The sequence below is a fragment of the Dendropsophus ebraccatus genome, chromosome 1 (assembly GCF_027789765.1).
Source record: "Dendropsophus ebraccatus isolate aDenEbr1 chromosome 1, aDenEbr1.pat, whole genome shotgun sequence".
Taxonomy (NCBI): domain Eukaryota; kingdom Metazoa; phylum Chordata; class Amphibia; order Anura; family Hylidae; genus Dendropsophus; species Dendropsophus ebraccatus.
In genome coordinates, this window is record NC_091454.1 from 173355401 (window position 1) to 173372681 (window position 17281).

Consider the following 17281-nt stretch of genomic DNA (forward strand, 5'->3'; position numbering starts at 1 on the left):
CAACGATCTCTCACCGTCTTTTTCAAGACAGAGGGATCGTCGAAACATGTCATCCTGTTACTTGCTGTGCTGCACTGTTATTTTGATGTATCACAAGATGGAATAAACTTGAATCACGTTTGACAAGATATGGAGTTGCCGTGGAGTGTTATCTGAACTGTATCGAATTGGTCTGTGGTCGGGACCTATCTACTAGCACCCTAATAAGCTGGAAGTAGTGCTACTTTTTGATGTATTGAGGCTATTTATCTATCTATCTATCTATCTAATTACCTGAATGATGCCATCAGATTAGTCCTTCAAAGTAGTGACTTTATTCTTCCCATTGTTGTTATTAAGCCCTTTAATGACCCCATCATAGTGCATAGCTACTGTAGTTCTCTTTCTCTGTTCTATTTCAGGTGAAGGGACCAGAGCTTGGCTGTTTGACAGGATTTCCTCTTAGGTCTCTAGCCAATCACAGCACATTACATTCTCCTGTCTACTGTGCAACTGAACAGGCTGGCACTGTGCTGGGTGATGATTTACACAGTGCACTACTATTGGTGTCATGTGGAGAAGAAGAGAGTTATTAACACAGTAGCTTTGCAAAGCGCTATGTGAGCAGAAAGTTAAAAAAAAAAAAAAAACACAGCAAGAGCACAGAGAGCACTGAAACCTAATATCTAAACAGTCTGTAATGTGCTGTGGGGTAATTTATACATTACACTACTATAGCTGGCATGAACTCGCTTGGCAAGGTGCTGTATGAGCAGAAATGAAATAGTAGAATCAAAGCATCAGTTTTAGCTTTGTATGGACAATGTAGATCCTTGCTGTCTTGAGAACAAAGCCCAAGCTTTTTCAGGCTCTCTCTGGCTTCCCTTCTCCTGCACAGGTCACATGGTATGCCTTACTCCCACTTCCTGAGGATATTACTAGAGACAGATATCCCCTGAGATCAAGTAATGGGTATTAGATAGTAGGAAGGGAGACATCTAGTGGGCAAGATTTTAAAGCTTTTTTTTTTCTAAGGTAATGAGACCTTTTTGGTAAATGAAGCATAAAAATATGTTAGGAGTCACATATCCCTGGTGCATTGAGATTTTGTTCTGCACTCCTGAAGTTTACATAAGTTATCATAACATATTGCACACACCTATGTCTGTTGTTTTCAGCCTTATCTTAGTGGTCTAGGATATATCAACATACACATTGCTTTGCCAGTTTAAAGCAAATGTACCACTGGTACACCGCCTTTTTCTGGTCTATTACCAAGTACCGGCCAAGCAAGAAGCACTGGAGGTGGGCCTCCCCTCTGTGACGCGGCTCCATTAAAATCAATGGAGTCCCGTCACAGAGGGGCGGGCAGATCATCACAGTGAGGACCGCTTTTAACATTTAATAGTTTACAGCCCACTTGACTGCTTATCCTAGAATAAGCAAAGATTTACAGTAATAAATAGCTAGCTATCCTGGAACTTTTCCTGCAGAACCATACATCAATTTGACAATGTGACAGGTTCCCTTCAAAATCTGCATACACAGAAATAGTGCATTAGATGTTTCATGGCACCTATGAAAAATCTTAAATAACACAAGTAGTGGTATCCTCTGGTCTTCTTGACTCTGCAGACTTTCTAGTTATACAAAATGTTCTTAACATCTTGGGCCAGGGTTCATAATGACATGGCTTGAGAATTACAAAATGTATATACTTTTTGTATTGAAAGGAATTAAACATTCTGTGGAGAACGGGCGGTTTCACACTACGGAATCCGCACAGAGAAATTCTGGACGATTCCGTCGCTCGCACCTGCTCGCAGCGGCGCACATCTTTGCTCATGCCGTAGACACCATTATATAGCCCGGCCATTTCCAGTGTCTGCCGAAAGAATTGACATGTCAATTCTTTCGGTGGACGGCAGAATCAGCCCATTCATAGAATGCACTCTATGACACGGGTGGAGATGCGCGTGGGCATGAGTGGGTATGAGCGATGGAATCTGCCGGAACTTCTCCACGTGGATTCCGTAGTGTGAACCCGCCCAACCAGTAGAATAAAATGGTTTATTACAATTACATAATCCGGTTAAGCAATGACTAAATCAAAGCCAGTTTCTGCTGTTTTATACAGTCAATTGTGACCTGGTTGTTGTGATACTATTCATGGTTACAGCTGGTATGTGAAACATAATAATATATTTGCTGTCAAATATGTGTATCTCTGTCTATCTCACTGGGATCATTCCATGGATTCCGGTAACACTTATTATTTCTGGATTCTCAAGGGGTTAAAGCAGTTTTGTGTTTTCACAGAATAAATAGAAATATGGGGTGCCCAAGGAAATAAGCCATGACTGTGAGAAAAGTGACAGGATCAATAAACCATCTTAGTTTGGAGAAACGAGGTGGAAAGTAGAGCATTAGAAAGCACTAGAAAAAAAAAAAAAGAAAATATGAAAAGCTGCATCTTATTACTGTTCTGCATTCAGTCTCTTACTTGTGTTTGATAGGATGTGTGGGATCAGCTTCTTTAGGCATCATGATAGGCCTGAGATAAAAGGACTGCATACTCCCCACCTGCTACTTACCACCTAAGGGGGAATAATCCATTAGCAGAGACAATTGTTATTCTCTGTCAGTAGAAAAAGAATTCTTAGTATTTTAATGATCTACAAGGATGTTGTTTAAAATACATAATGTTCTATAATGCAGTAAATCTTGAAGCTTCAAGGAGTAGTTTTTGAAAAATAACTAATCTTTCAAACAGTGAAGAATTGTTTATTGTTCCAATATTTCTTCTGTATAAATTTCTCACTGTTTTCTGTGCTTGATGTCCGCTTGTGTTAATACAAACACGTATTACACAGCATGATATTCCCAATAAGCAAGTGCCGATCTGTTATATTGGCGCTCACTTACAAAGCTTATTACATGACTCGATTATCATGCAGCAAGGGCAGCACTGACATTGTTAGCAATATCCGTGCAGCCCTTGCTTTGGTGTTAAATATACTTAGTTGATCATGTTCCCCAGTGTCCTAAGGCCTTGTCTGTGGGATTCCCTGGTCTCTGCAGCTGCAGCTCTCACTTCTGGTCCTGTATCCAAAGTGACAAGCCACTCAGCCAATCACTGGACTCAGTGCTGTCCTGTTTTGGCCAGTGATTGGCTGAGCAGCCTGTCACTTCAGAGAAGGAACCAGACGTGAGAGCTGCCGCTGCTGTCATCGGGGAATCCCACAGACATATCTGGTGGACATGGAGGGAGCCTGGACAGGTAATAGCTTTATTATTTTATGCACACAATCATCACTGCCAATGATATTTAAACTTGCAAATAGACAATGATCAGCCAATGATCGGCTCTTTGGCTAATTGTTTGGCCTTTATTACATGGAGCAACATCAGCCTGATTTGTCCGATTATCACTCTGTGTAAGAAGGCCCTATCTAAATGACGCCAAATGAGTGCCAAAGCCTGGAACTTGCAACAATCAGTTGTTTGGAGCCGCACTGCACAGTGAGCAAAGTTTGTCTCTCTTCATTGTGTAGCAGTGGCAAAGTCTAACTGCAACCTGTATAGCTAATAACTTATCAGTACATTTTGCCCAGAAAAACTCTTTAAATGACAGCAAGCAGAGAGCCTGAAAAACTCAAAGGATGCAGAAAATATTTGTTAAAATTGTATAACTTTTAATATAAAGAAATATTTTATTTGCTGAAACGAAAACACTCTTCTTGTCGCCTGATATACAAATGAAGTACATTAAAATGGCTATTCACTTTTTCCAATCCTTTTTTCTTTTTGTTAGCTGGGTCCCCTTACCTTCATGTCTGTGATCTTCTGTTGCTCTCTATAAGCAATCTCTTTTCTGGCAAAAAGATAAAGGAATCCTGCTCCAATTATTTAAAATACCTTCAAGAATTTTTCTACCAGTGAAAATGCTATTATAATGGACTAGTATAAAGTTCCACTAGTTTAAATGGTTAAGAGATGCATGTGACCAAAGCATCTTACTTTCTAACTGGAATGCTGTTAAGCAGTGTTTGGCAGTTTGATAAATAAAACAGCAACAAACAAAGATCCAACTGGATAAAAAAAAAATGCAGGACGCATACTATCACATCTGTCTATCTATCTATCTATCTATCTATCTATCTATCTATCTATCTATCTATCTACTATGTGAAAGGCGTCACATAACAGATTGGACAAAAGCCCTCCTATACAAAAAGTGAATGGGGGAAAAAATCAATTATACTAACAAAGGTAACACAAAAAAACTGTGTCACCAAAGTATAATCTCCAGAGCCTTAGTACATGTATATAAAAGTATTGCCAATCGCCCACTACCAGCAACAAGAACTAGAGCCTAATGTACAAACATTCTGCACCTGACCTAGGGAGTCTATGTCACCTGACACAGTAAGCCAGCACTGGTTTATACTGTACCAAGAATAGACATAGTAAAACCCAGTGTAAAGATGCCAGAGTAGGCAATGGTAATAAGAAGGAGTGATAACTAGTCAACTAATTCTAAACCTGTGTGATTAGAACCATCTATCATCACACTGTTGTGTTCGTAACCGTAAAAGTATGTGCCACTAGCAACAGCATTTTCTACTTATATTATTACTTCTAAAACAAATGCTATGTGGAACAGCCTAGTGAGATGTGACTGCTTAACTCCAGTTTAAGTTTTGCTGCATAACTGAGCAATAGAATGGTTGTTTGCTGAGATCTAAAGAGTTTGAAATGAGTCACTTGAAGCATACGTGAGAGTGAGATTTATCAGCATATGAGTCACTTGCTCTGGTTTTATTCCCTTTTCCCTGTCAATACAAAATTGCTAAAATCCGTCAGACATAGGTCAAACATATAACACGATGACATGGAGCTAAAAGCCAGAAAGTAGATCAGTCTTCCTTAGAATGTATCCTTATGGAATAGCCTGATGTAGATGCAACATAGACACAAATTATTGAATCAGTCAAAGTGCACACGCAAGATTGTCATATAAAAAAATTGAACTAATATAGTTAATATACTAATAAAAATGACAAGAGTGGAGTTTAGTTCACTGCTGAAATAAGATGTATAAGAACAATTTTAATACAGTCTTTTGGTACATTATTTATGCTCCCACCTGTACCTGGTTTGTGCTTTCTGAATAGGGATTAATAATACATTAAACCTCGTAGTAAGTAGTCGCACATACAGCACCTCATCCTAATAATGACAAGTATTTCTTAACAACCCAAAAACCATCTGTAGACATATAATTACAAATTTATAAAGCCCAAAGCATTTGTAGAAATCCAAGATTTTGTTGGGAGAAGGCGACTGCGATTAAAGCCATCTAATTCCATGTCTGACATTTTCCCTTGTGTTTGTGTTTTTTATTAATTTCCAGCACAACTTGTTTATATAAATTATTGATGCTTATTTGCAATTACAGTGCTAAAAGGTTTATTAATACGTACAGCCTGTATTAAATGGCTTGTAAACTAGGACAATAATTAAATATTCAAATTGTCTTGGAACACGCAGAAATATGTTTTCTTACAAATGATATACCCACTTCTGAAATGGTGATCGGATATATTTAGTACTTTTATTCCTTCTAATTCATTATGGTTTACATATGTTGGCTGTCATTTAAAGGGATTCTGTCATTTCCAACCCACCCTCCTCAAAACCCTTAACTAAAGTAATCTGTAAGTAGGATAAAGAATGCTGATTCCAAATCTGTAATTTGTATCCCACTGTTGTAAGCCTGCAGACTGGACATGCTGATGCATACAGAGCACTACTTAGCTCAAAAATATAATGGAGAGGACTACTCAGACTCCTTCATGTGTGGGTGTATAGCAAAGGAATACGAGAACATAGAAAGATTAATGGATAATGGTGACAGGTATAGCTAGCCCGCACTGCTTACAACATAACCCCTAGTAGATAAGATGAAGCATATGGTGTGTCTTGTATGGAGACAACGGGGTGCTAAGGAGAAGAGGTAGATGCAAAACAATGTGTAGGAGAAATTCAAGCACTCACCGATCACCAGGTGATGCGCCTGCACCTCCACTTATCCACCATCCCCTCCCTGCTCTACTTCGGTGTAATAAAGATTTGAAGACAAGATCGGTGAGTGCTTGAATTTCTGCTACACATTATAGAAAGATTAATATTGCAGATATAGAATCAGTGTTTTATACTGATGTATAATCTACTGATTTACTGGTTTAGCACCTGTTTTGGAGGTGACAGAGTCCCTTTAAATGTTGGCTGTTAATTATAAACTTAAAAAGCACCTGTCATTAAAAATAACTTTTGCCATGTCATCAGGCATAATGAGACAGAGAAAAGTTCAAGAGCACCAGGGAACTTTGTTTATTATGACCAACCTTGAGGGTATGGATGCACGCTGGTAATCCTACAATCCTACCATCAGAACTCAGCAGGAAGGAAGGTCCAACAGCATCCATAGAGTGAATATCTTCAAGTTTTAGATGCATTTTCCTGTACTTGATGTAAATAAAACTTGAAGATAATAATTCTATGGACGTAGTTGGACTTTCCTTCTTACTGATATGTGTGTGCTGATGTGTGTGAAAAGCTATTGATTGCAACAGGTCTCACTGCTGAGACCTGCTGCAATCAGGAGATCAAGCTGGAGTAAGAGTGCAGAAGCCGTGCCATCCATTCCTTAGCCGTTCCCTAATTCTAGGTCGCTTGACAAAGACCGAAGGGTCGAAAAATTGCTCTGCTTGTAAGCTGATATTTAAATAAATTTTGACTTATTTTATTATGGGTGCTGTTGGACCTTCTTCAATTTACAACTTTACCCTGCCTACACCAAGGATTGTGGGTCTTAATGTGACTCTGTACCCAAAATCTGCCCACCTTAAACCACTTGTACCTTTAGATAGCTGCTTTTAATCCTAGATCTGTCCTGGGGTCCGTTCGGCGGGTGATGCAGTTATTGTCCTAAAAATCAACTTTTAAACATGCGGCCCTGTGGCAAACTGGTGTTGCCTAGAGTGTCTGTGCATTAGGCTAGCACAACCTCTCTGTCCTTCCTCCCCGCTCTCTTCATCATTATGAATGCTCCAGGCAGATTGTCTCCTATTCATCAGCTGTGTGAGCACGGCACATGGGCTGGATCGTTAAGGCACCTGTGCAATTTTCACTGCAGAGGAATAGGAAAAATCCTGACAGTGGCATTCCTAATGATGAGGAGGGTGGGGAGGAGGGATGGAGGGATGGTGCAAAGTTAGGGCACATATACTCTAGGCCACGTCAGTTTGGCACAGGGCTGCAAGTTGAAAAGTTGTTTTTTAGGACAATAACTACACCTGCCGAATGGACCCCAGGACAAATCTTGGATTAAAAGCAGCTATCCGAAGGTACAAGTGGTTTGGGGGGACAGATTGTTGGTACAGAGTCGCTTTAACAGCATGCATCTTCCTTTATTTCTCTGTGACCATTACTGGATATCTCCAATAAGGTTCTTTTGGACTTTCTTGGTTTGTTGGCATGCCTGATGGCCTGTCAAAGGTTATTTTTAATTGGTCATCCTGACAGTTTTATTTGGGCACAGCACAGTATCCAACCCAACAGGCAGTACAGTGGCTCAGTGGGGTAACCAGTCTAATTCCAACCTGGTAAAACATCTACACAGAATTTGTACATTCATGTTTGTATGGATTTCCTTGCATTGTCTAAAACAGATTGCTGACATATTTGGTTTCTTTTCAAGTGACCCAGAAAAAAGTGTAAATGGTCACAGCCTCTGTATAGCACTGCAGAATACGTTGGCATGATATAAACAGTATTGTGTAAAGTTGTCACTGAAAGGAGATATGACTAGAGATGAGCAAATTTATTTGACACAGATCTGTTAGAACACAAACTTTTTAGATTTGTTAGATATTTAGTCTCTCCTTTTATACCTGTGCCCTCCTTACCTGGAGGAAGTAGAGGTGTTGTATCCATTGCAACCTCCACTAACTAATCGTGAATACATACATGAATCCAAAACAAATCTAAGATTCTGTTTGACTGAATCAGACCTAAAACAAATCTTTACAGATTTGTTCATCTCTAGCTATAAATTTTAAACATTACATTACACTAATTTTGGAAATCTTATTATTGCACAGTAAGGCTGGATTCACACGCTGTAACTGTGCGGCTGTATTTTTTATGCGGCTGTAAATGTGCGGGTGAAACTCCGGCCGTGGGAAAAAATAGACATGCGGCTCAAAACATACGGTCATTTACTTGGAAATCTGGTTCAACTAAAAATAACAAATAAAATGTTAAGAAAGTGATGGAAACACCTCTGGATGCATCTGGGAAAGCAGGGAACACAGTTTACATGAATCGCTATTACCGGGGTTTGCGATCCTCTGCAGTATAGCCGATGTCTCTCATGGTTAATATATTGAATTAATAAAACACATTTTCTGTCTAATAAAGTCCCTTTTATTGTTCAATAATTAAATGTAAACGATTCCATCATTTTGCAATTAAATATACTGTTAAAATAAATATATATATAAATAAATGTATATTTATATATATATTTATTTTTTGACAGTATATTTAATTGCACAATGATGGATTCGTTAGAATTAAATTATTGAACAAAGAAACTGTATTTATTTAAACGAAAATGTGTTTTATTCATGAAATATTAATTAGTACAGAAAGCTCTATTAGCCGGTAATTCATATGCCGGCAATAGAGCATTCTGTACTAATCATCACTTTACTTTAATGAAAACATCAAATGTTTCTTCTAATTATGTTATGACAATAACATTATTAGAAGAAACATTTAGAATTATATGTGCGCTCAGCTGATTGGCTGTTCGGCTGAGCGCACATATAATGAGCCGGTCCGCAGCACAGTGACTTCATTGTGCTGCGGACCAGCGAAGAGGACACATCGGGGTGAGTATAGAGCTCTCCCCACCCCCTCCCCGGCACTGCACCCCTCCCAGCAAGGAAGGGGGGGTCAGTTAACCCCTTCCTTGCTGGGATGGGTGCAGTCTGACATCAGTCTGGCCCCCAGGGGGTTAAGGGGGATGCAATACATCCTCCCTTAACCCCTTGGGGGCCAGACTGTAAGCAGCGATCTGTAAAGATGCTGCATACTGTAAGGTGGACAACACCGCTCACAATGATGGGTGTTGTGCTCCTGTTTGTGTGTTTTTTGTGTGTTTCTCCCTTTTTGTTTTTCAGATATCGGTATCCTGTGGATTACGTCGGATTCCGTGGACTACGTCGATGACCAGCGGTTGTTCTTTGAATTTTTTAAATAAAATGGTCAATGAGGGGTGTGGGGGTGTTTTTATTTGAATAAAAAAATTTGTAAACTTGTGTCTTGTCTTTATTTCTTTACTTTTTAGACTTAGTAGTGGAAGCCGTCTAATAGACGGAATCCATTACTAAGTTGGGGCCTAGTGTTAGCCGGTATAAAATGGCTAACACTAACCCCCCATTATTACCCCAGTACCCAATGCCACCAGGGGTACTGGGAAGAGCCGGGTGCCAGTGGTCCCGGAGCGTCAATATTGGCGCTCCTGGACCGGGCGGCAGCAGGCTGGTAAGATTTAGGCTGGGGAGGGCCTAAACCAATGGCTCTTCCCACCCTGGTGTTACCAGGCTGCTGTCGTTTGGTTTTTAACCCGGCTGGTTATAAAAATAGGGGGGACCCTATGCAAATTTTTTTTTAAATAAATAAATAATTAAAAAAAAACGCATAGGGTCCCCCCTATTTTTATAACCAGCCGGGTTAAAAACCAAACGACAGCAGCCTGGTAACACCAGGGTGGGAAGAGCCATTGGTTTAGGCCCTCCCCAGCCTAAATCTTACCAGCCTGCTGCCGCCCGGTCCAGGAGCGCCAATTTTGACGCTCCGGGACCACTGGCACCCGGCTCTTCCCAGTACCCCTGGTGGCATTGGGTACTGGGGTAATAATAGGGGGTTAGTGTTAGCCATTTTATACCGGCTAACACTAGGCCACAACTTAGTAATGGATTCCGTCTATTAGACGGCTTCCACTACTAAGTCTAAAAAGTAAAGAAATAAAGACAAGACACAAGTTTACAAATTTTTTTATTCAAATAAAAACACCCCCACACCCCTCATTGACCATTTTATTTAAAAAATTCAAAGAACAACCGCTGGTCATCGACGTAGTCCACGGAATCCGACGTAATCCACAGGATACCGATATCTGAAAAACAAAAAGGGAGAAACACACAAAAAACACACAAACAGGAGCACAACACCCATCATTGTGAGCGGTGTTGTGCACCTTACAGTATGCAGCATCTTTACAGATCGCTGCTTACAGTCTGGCCCCCAAGGGGTTAAGGGAGGATGTATTGCATCCCCCTTAACCCCCTGGGGGCCAGACTGATGTCAGACTGCACCCATCCCAGCAAGGAAGGGGTTAACTGACCCCCCCTTCCTTGCTGGGAGGGGTGCAGTGCCGGGGAGGGGGTGGGGAGAGCTCTATACTCACCCCGATGTGTCCTCTTCGCTGGTCCGCAGCACAATGAAGTCACTGTGCTGCGGACCGGCTCATTATATGTGCGCTCAGCCGATCAGCCAATCAGCTGAGCGCACATATAATTCTAAATGTTTCTTCTAATAATGTTATTGTCATAACATAATTAGAAGAAACATTTGATGTTTTCATTAAAGTAAAGTGATGATTAGTACAGAATGCTCTATTGCCGGCATATGAATTACCGGCTTATAGAGCTTCCTGTACTAATTAATATTTAATGAATAAAACACATTTTCTTGGAAATAAATTCAGTTTCGTTTGTCAATAATTTAATTCTAACGAATCCATCATTGTGCAATTAAATATACTGTCAAAAAATAAATATATAGATAAATATACATTTATTTATATATCTATTTTTTTTAACAGTATATTTAATTGCAAAATGATGGATTCGTTAGAAATAAATTATTGATCAACGAAAGTGTCTTGATTACAAATAAAATGTCTTTGATTAATTTAATATAGTAACTATTAGAGGCATCGGCATTCGGCATCATTGCCGGCTATTTTTGAAGTACTCCGTACGGACCGCCTGTCAATCCTCGGCCGCATGTCCAGCCGCAAATAATGGTCTTGTTCATTTTTTACGGGTCCGTTTACGATAGGGCCGTAGATTCATACATAGTGTGCACTGTGCAGCCGCATATCCTATACTTCCCAGCATACACACGAACCACCAAAAATACCGCCGCACAATTACAGCCGCAAATACAGCCGCACTCTTACAACGTGTGAATCGAGGGTAATAGTATATTGTTTTTTATATTCTAAAGGTCCCGTAGCTGTGATTAGTGGAGAAGAAGATTCTGCCAGTCCCCTCCATCATATTAACCATGGCATCACAACACCAAACTCTTTAGATGCTGGTCCAGACACAGTCGTGATTGGAATGACCCGGATCCCTGTTATCGAAAATCCACAGTATTTCCGTCAAGGCCACAATTGTCACAAGCCAGACACATGTAAGTATGACATTTTTTCATATAGAGCTGATAGCATAGCCGCTAGGAAAAATTAGGGTAAATTAGGTAAATTTTACATATGTGGGTAGTTGAGGTATAAGTTTTGTCATGTGTTTGTGGATGTGTTGTGTTCCAAATATTAAATTGGATACATTTTAAGGCTCCGTTCCCACTGAGCAAAGGTAGCGGAATTCCGCGACGGAATTGTCCGCCGCGGAATGCCGTTAGCCTCCCGCTCATAATGGGACTCTATGGGAGGCGCGCGCTCCTGCCCTGTCCGCGCTGAAGAATGAACATGTTCATTCTTCAGCGCGTATAGAGCAGCAGCGCGCGCCTCCCATAGACTCCCATTATGAGCGGGAGGCTAACGGCATTCCGCGGCGGACAATTCCGTCGCGGAATTCCGCTACCTTTGCTCAGTGGGAACGGGGCCTAATAATTCATTAGAACCCACTTTAAGTAAAACCTGATAAAAAGATGGAATAAGAGCTACCTATGTTTCTTAGTTTCTTAAATTTCCAAAATGGATGGTTATTGAAGTAGCATGCTTTTAGATCAGCATTGATCATCTGTATTTAAGTTCGATCCCAATATTCGGGTAGTGCTTGTACTTAGCAACAATGATTCTTTCAGTAACAGAAAGGATACTGTATATGTTTCATTCCCATCACAGCCCTGATATGTCATTGGATGTTATATTACCCTGTTGTATTTTTAAGTTCCTTTTTTCACGTAAGCCCTTTGCCTCCATTTAAAGATTCATCTGATCATTATAATGCACAAAAAGTATCAATGATGTACTGTATCTGCTGAGATCCCAAAACTGGTTGTTACAATGACAATTTCCAGTTTATGAAACCATAACCAGTACAAAGTATACCAAATAAGTCTTTATAACAATTAAATATATGCTTTAATAGAGCTGACTTGAAGTATACCAGTAACCTTCTATTTGGCCCAACATCTCAAAAATGCTCCAGTTGCCTTATTACAGGACACATATAACATTTTATATCCTTCTACAAAGCTTGACCACAGTGTTTATGAAGCAAGGAAACTTTAAATTCTTCTTTTAGTTGAGAAGAAACTAATCTAGTTAACCCAATAAAAACTCTCAAAGTTCTTTCAGACATCCCCATCTTGTTAAGGTCGAATTCTATGAGGCAAGGGGCCATATGGAGAAAGAAACTTTCCTAAGAGTTCTTGTGGGTCACAGGAGACATATTCAATGGCACGTTCTCATTAAGATCTTGAATTAGGCCACAGACTTTCACTTTCATCTTTGCTTTCTGCATTCATTTATCTTTGCTTACTGCATTTTATCAACATATTCTTGTTACTTTTACTGTCTGCTTTACTTTTAAAATTTCTCTAAAAGAACCATACTGATTTTTACCATCTCTATGGTGTTCAACAGTGGATTTTAGTAGCATATGTAATAGTAGCACTATATAATCAATGTCAACAATTATGTGAAGGTGTCTAGATCTAGAAGATATATGTTTGCTTTTTACACAAATTACAAATAGATAATTTTTTTCAACAATGTGGGAGTAGGGGGTCATTACTGATCTTGCTTAACACTGTGAAACTTATTATTTTCTACTTTCTCGATTTTCAGTGAATGATTCAAAATACTGTATCTCAACTTTTAATTCCATACAAATAAAAATAACATTTGCACAAGGTGTTCATTAGTTGCTGCAACGGTGCACACATTGGGGGTGACAGAAAAATAAATCTTGCTCTAAAGTAATTTGTAACCAATATCTAGAAATATTTCACCCTCCAGAAGGTCCAATAAAAAAAATAGCATTTATTACAAAAATTCATTTATTCATGTTCAGGGCCATGTTCCAGTTCCAATATGGAAGATTTTAATGCCCCATGATAGAAATGAAATGTCCCTTTGAACACAAATAAACAAACACTAAATTTCTATAGGGCTTTCGGGAGCATGAAAACATTTCTTAAATATAAACTTTTTCATCGGGTTTCTTGATGCTAAGGGGGTTGTCTGGAGATTTAAAAAAGAAAAAAAAAAGATAAACCTTTATCTTTCTGGGTATGTTCATGATTATCAGTTATGGTCATAATAAAAAATAAATATTTGTCTATTTTTAACACAAAAACATGTTGCATGAACATACCCTACATATGATTAGGGATGCTGTGAAAATAAAAAGAAAGCTATACTCACTTACCCCCATCCACTGCAGCTGCCATGCCACTGCTTCTGGTCCTCACCCTTTCTTTCTGGCGATGTATCTTCCCCATAAGAAATGCTAGCTCAGCCAATCACTGACTAACATGGGAAACCACTGTGGGCAGTGTTTGGCTGCGCAGGGTTCTTCCTAAGAAGACAACACATCAACAGAAGCCAGGAAGTACTGTAGCAGTGACCACTGGTACAACAACCTCAGGGGCTCGGGGTAGGTGCTTATAGTTAATTGTTATTATTTCCAATAGTCACAAAGTGACTACATATTTTGAATTATCAATCTGTGTCCCTATCTTAAACACACAAATCCATTTGTCATATTAGCAATTAGTGTGGTACAGTTTCCCCGAAAATAAAACAGTATCTTATATTATTTTTTGCTCCCAAAAAGGCACTATGTCTTATTTTCAGGGAATGTCTTATTTTTTCATGGAGAATTCACAATTATTGTTGAACAACAAAAAAAAAAGAATAAAAAAAAAATATTGTACTATTGTATATTGTACTATTGTACAATATATGTGTATATATTGTACAATAGTTTTTATCACAAAACAGCATAACCAGACATAACCCTGGTGGCGGCGGGGGTCTAAGATTTCGTGGATTGCTTATTTTCGGGGGATGTCATATTTTAAGCTATCCTGTAAATCCTCCACTATGCCTTTTTTTTTAGAGGATGTCTTATTTTCAGGGAAACAAGGTATATTTCTGCCCTATGGAGAAAAGCCACAGGGAAAACATAGAGACATTGCATATGTTGTTCTTGGTCAGATTTATACTCAAAACCACAGTGTCGCACAGCACAATGCTTGCTACAGAGCTATTGTGCTACCCCGTACTTGCAAACATTTAAAGAAAAAGTCCAGTGATAAAATTTGTCAGTCGAAAGGGGGAAGGGGCTTGCCGCATTGGGACCCCCGCTGGGCTCTGAGTTACCACTGCAGTCACTGATTGGCTGATGGGGAAATCCATCAGATGGGTCAGGTGTAGAGATGAGCGAACCTGGAGCATGCTCGAGTCCATCCAAACCCGAACTTTCGGCATTTGATTAGCGGTGGCTGCTGAAGTTGGATAAAGCCTTAAGGTTATGTGGAAAACATGGATATAGTCATTGGCTGTATCCATGTTTTCCAGACAACTTTAGAGCTTTATCCAACTTCAGCAGCCCCAGCTAATCAAATACCGAACGTTCGGGTTCAGATGGATTTGAACCCGAACCCGGTTTGCTCATCTCTAGTCAAGTGTTTTCCCCAGAATTGTGGCAACATTGTAACTCAGGTTAACATGTCTTCCAAAGAGGGTCCCTGAGTCTGTGGTGTGGCACTTAGCAGGCACAGGGAGAGGTAATCGCTGAACTTCTATTTTACCAAAGTGAATAGGAAGCTTTGTCAGTTGCTGGCCTATATTTCTATTTACTAACAACAGTAACACTTAGCAGAAGAACTGACACTTTTTTGGCTATAATTTTTAGAATTGATTGCAATCAGGATGTGTATTCTTGACAAAGCCTTCCATTGGACTGGCGCAAAATCACATTGATGTATGCTATAAGTTTCAGCTGTCCGGTGAAGCATTGAATAGAGGAGTTATAATGCATATCACTCTCAATGTTCTCCTTCTTGTTCTAAATTAAATTTTCCAGTCTTTGTGCATGCATTGGTCCAATTTATTCTGCTTACCAGCTTCTTTTTCATAAAAGGGCATGTCAATAAATGTTACTAAGTTACAACCAGTGAAAAACAACTCCTCGATGCACTATTAATAGAACATTGGCGTGATATAGATTTCTGTCCACCCTATGCTAACAAAAATTGCTTATGGCATACGATGACGGATGCTTATTTGTTTCCACTTAGTTCAGCGTAATAGAGCCAGATCTGAAATTTTGAAAACAGGTTTATGGATACTGATGTTGGGATAAAAGCAGCTTGGAACAATTTCAGTGTCTCCGTTATTTTTCACTCATACTATGGCGGCGGTCATTAGTGTACTGCTGGAGAGAGGGGTCATGAGGACAAGTATGTTGTATCTGCTGTGATCTACAGTCTACCCTAGCCTTGCCTTGATCTTAGCAAATTAAGCTATTAAAAACTAAAGAGTGATGTCACTTATCCAAGCAGGAGGGACAATTAGCAGTTAATCAGTTCTGGTCATTGCCATGGAAATTGGATTTACAAAGGTCAACTTAGTCCTTTGTTAGAACATTTCCCCCCTCCCGACACACCTTTTGTATGTTAGTAGTAGTATTTTTATGACTATAGCAATGAAAATTGGAGAGTTATAAAAGGAAAAGAATATATCTGGGTTTCTAAATCCAAGACAATTTTTTTTTTTTTTTTTTAGAAGAACATTGACAGCATGCATTCATTGAGTTTACACATATAGTACAAGTGGTAAAGAAGGGCAGCTTCCTCATAGATTGTTAATTCAAAGCAATGCATTGGGATAACGCAAGCCAAGTCTGCTACATTCGCAAGATGTAGATTCTGTTACATCTGCAGATAGGTGTAGCATGTTGAGTTTTCACCTTTTCTGCTATGGGATTACAGGTAAACCTGACAGTTATCATCATGTTATAGAGCAGGAAAAGCTGAGTAAATTTACATGTAGTTTTGTGTAAAATATTCCATGAACATTTGTTCATGCAAACCTGTGGTAAGTAGTCAAGTGGGTGGTCCTACTCAGTGATTGACAGCCATCTGTGAAAAAAAGTGTGCTTTTAGAGAAAGCTGTCAATCATTGAGTGGACTGCCTACTTTACTACTTAGCTCAGAACAGAATAAACAATAACAGTTTATCCAGGATCTTTCTCCTCCAAACTAGATATCCTGAATCTTTCTCTACCAACCTATATATTGGATTGCATTTTTAATTTTTTCTTTCACATATATGGAGGTGTCTTTCTCTACTTTTCTGTGTCATATTATGACTAGCCTATAAAGATACAATTCATAGGCTGAAGCAACGTTAATTTACTGTGCAGCGGTGGGATGGGGTTAATAAGGTAATATACAAATATGTTAGGAATAACATTTACCAACGGAGGGACTTTTTCTGAAATATAGTGCCCATATAGATAGTGCCTATTTAATGATTGACATACATAAATAAGAATCCACATGACATACCTTTATACATGTATCTCAGAGCACAGTCAAAAGGGCAAATGAATTTCATGTAGATATGTGTCAACATAACTTAAAGGGGTATTCCAGGATATTTTGACATTTACTCTACAGATTAGTCTTGTAATATAATCAATTTGTCTCATTAGTCTCTATTACGAATTTTGTCTCTTTCTCGCAATTTTTACATGAGTCACGTGGTCCTGTGACGTCACCGAACCGGAAGAGTACTGACTTGCCGACTCAGCCGGCCTCTAGTTAGTTATTCACTTAGCAGGCTTCAGAGCCTTACAAACGGCCCTCCCTGAGCACGGGACGTCACATGACGCCCTGTTCCAGAGCTGGCCTGTCAGTGTAATCACCTCAATCCCTCCCTGTGTAATGATTGCGGACCCCT

At 39.4% G+C, this 17281-nt stretch overlaps 1 protein-coding gene across 6 annotated transcripts in view; it reads left to right on the forward strand.

The window, feature by feature from the left end:
• NTRK3 (neurotrophic receptor tyrosine kinase 3) overlaps positions 1-17281 on the forward strand; it is a 480773-nt gene that overhangs the window by 342737 nt on the left and 120755 nt on the right. For all 6 annotated transcript variants that reach the window (XM_069984884.1, XM_069984865.1, XM_069984863.1 and 3 more), the window contains one exon: positions 11347-11535. In XM_069984884.1, coding sequence (XP_069840985.1) covers positions 11347-11535 — 189 coding nt within the window. The remainder of the gene's footprint in view (positions 1-11346; positions 11536-17281) is intronic.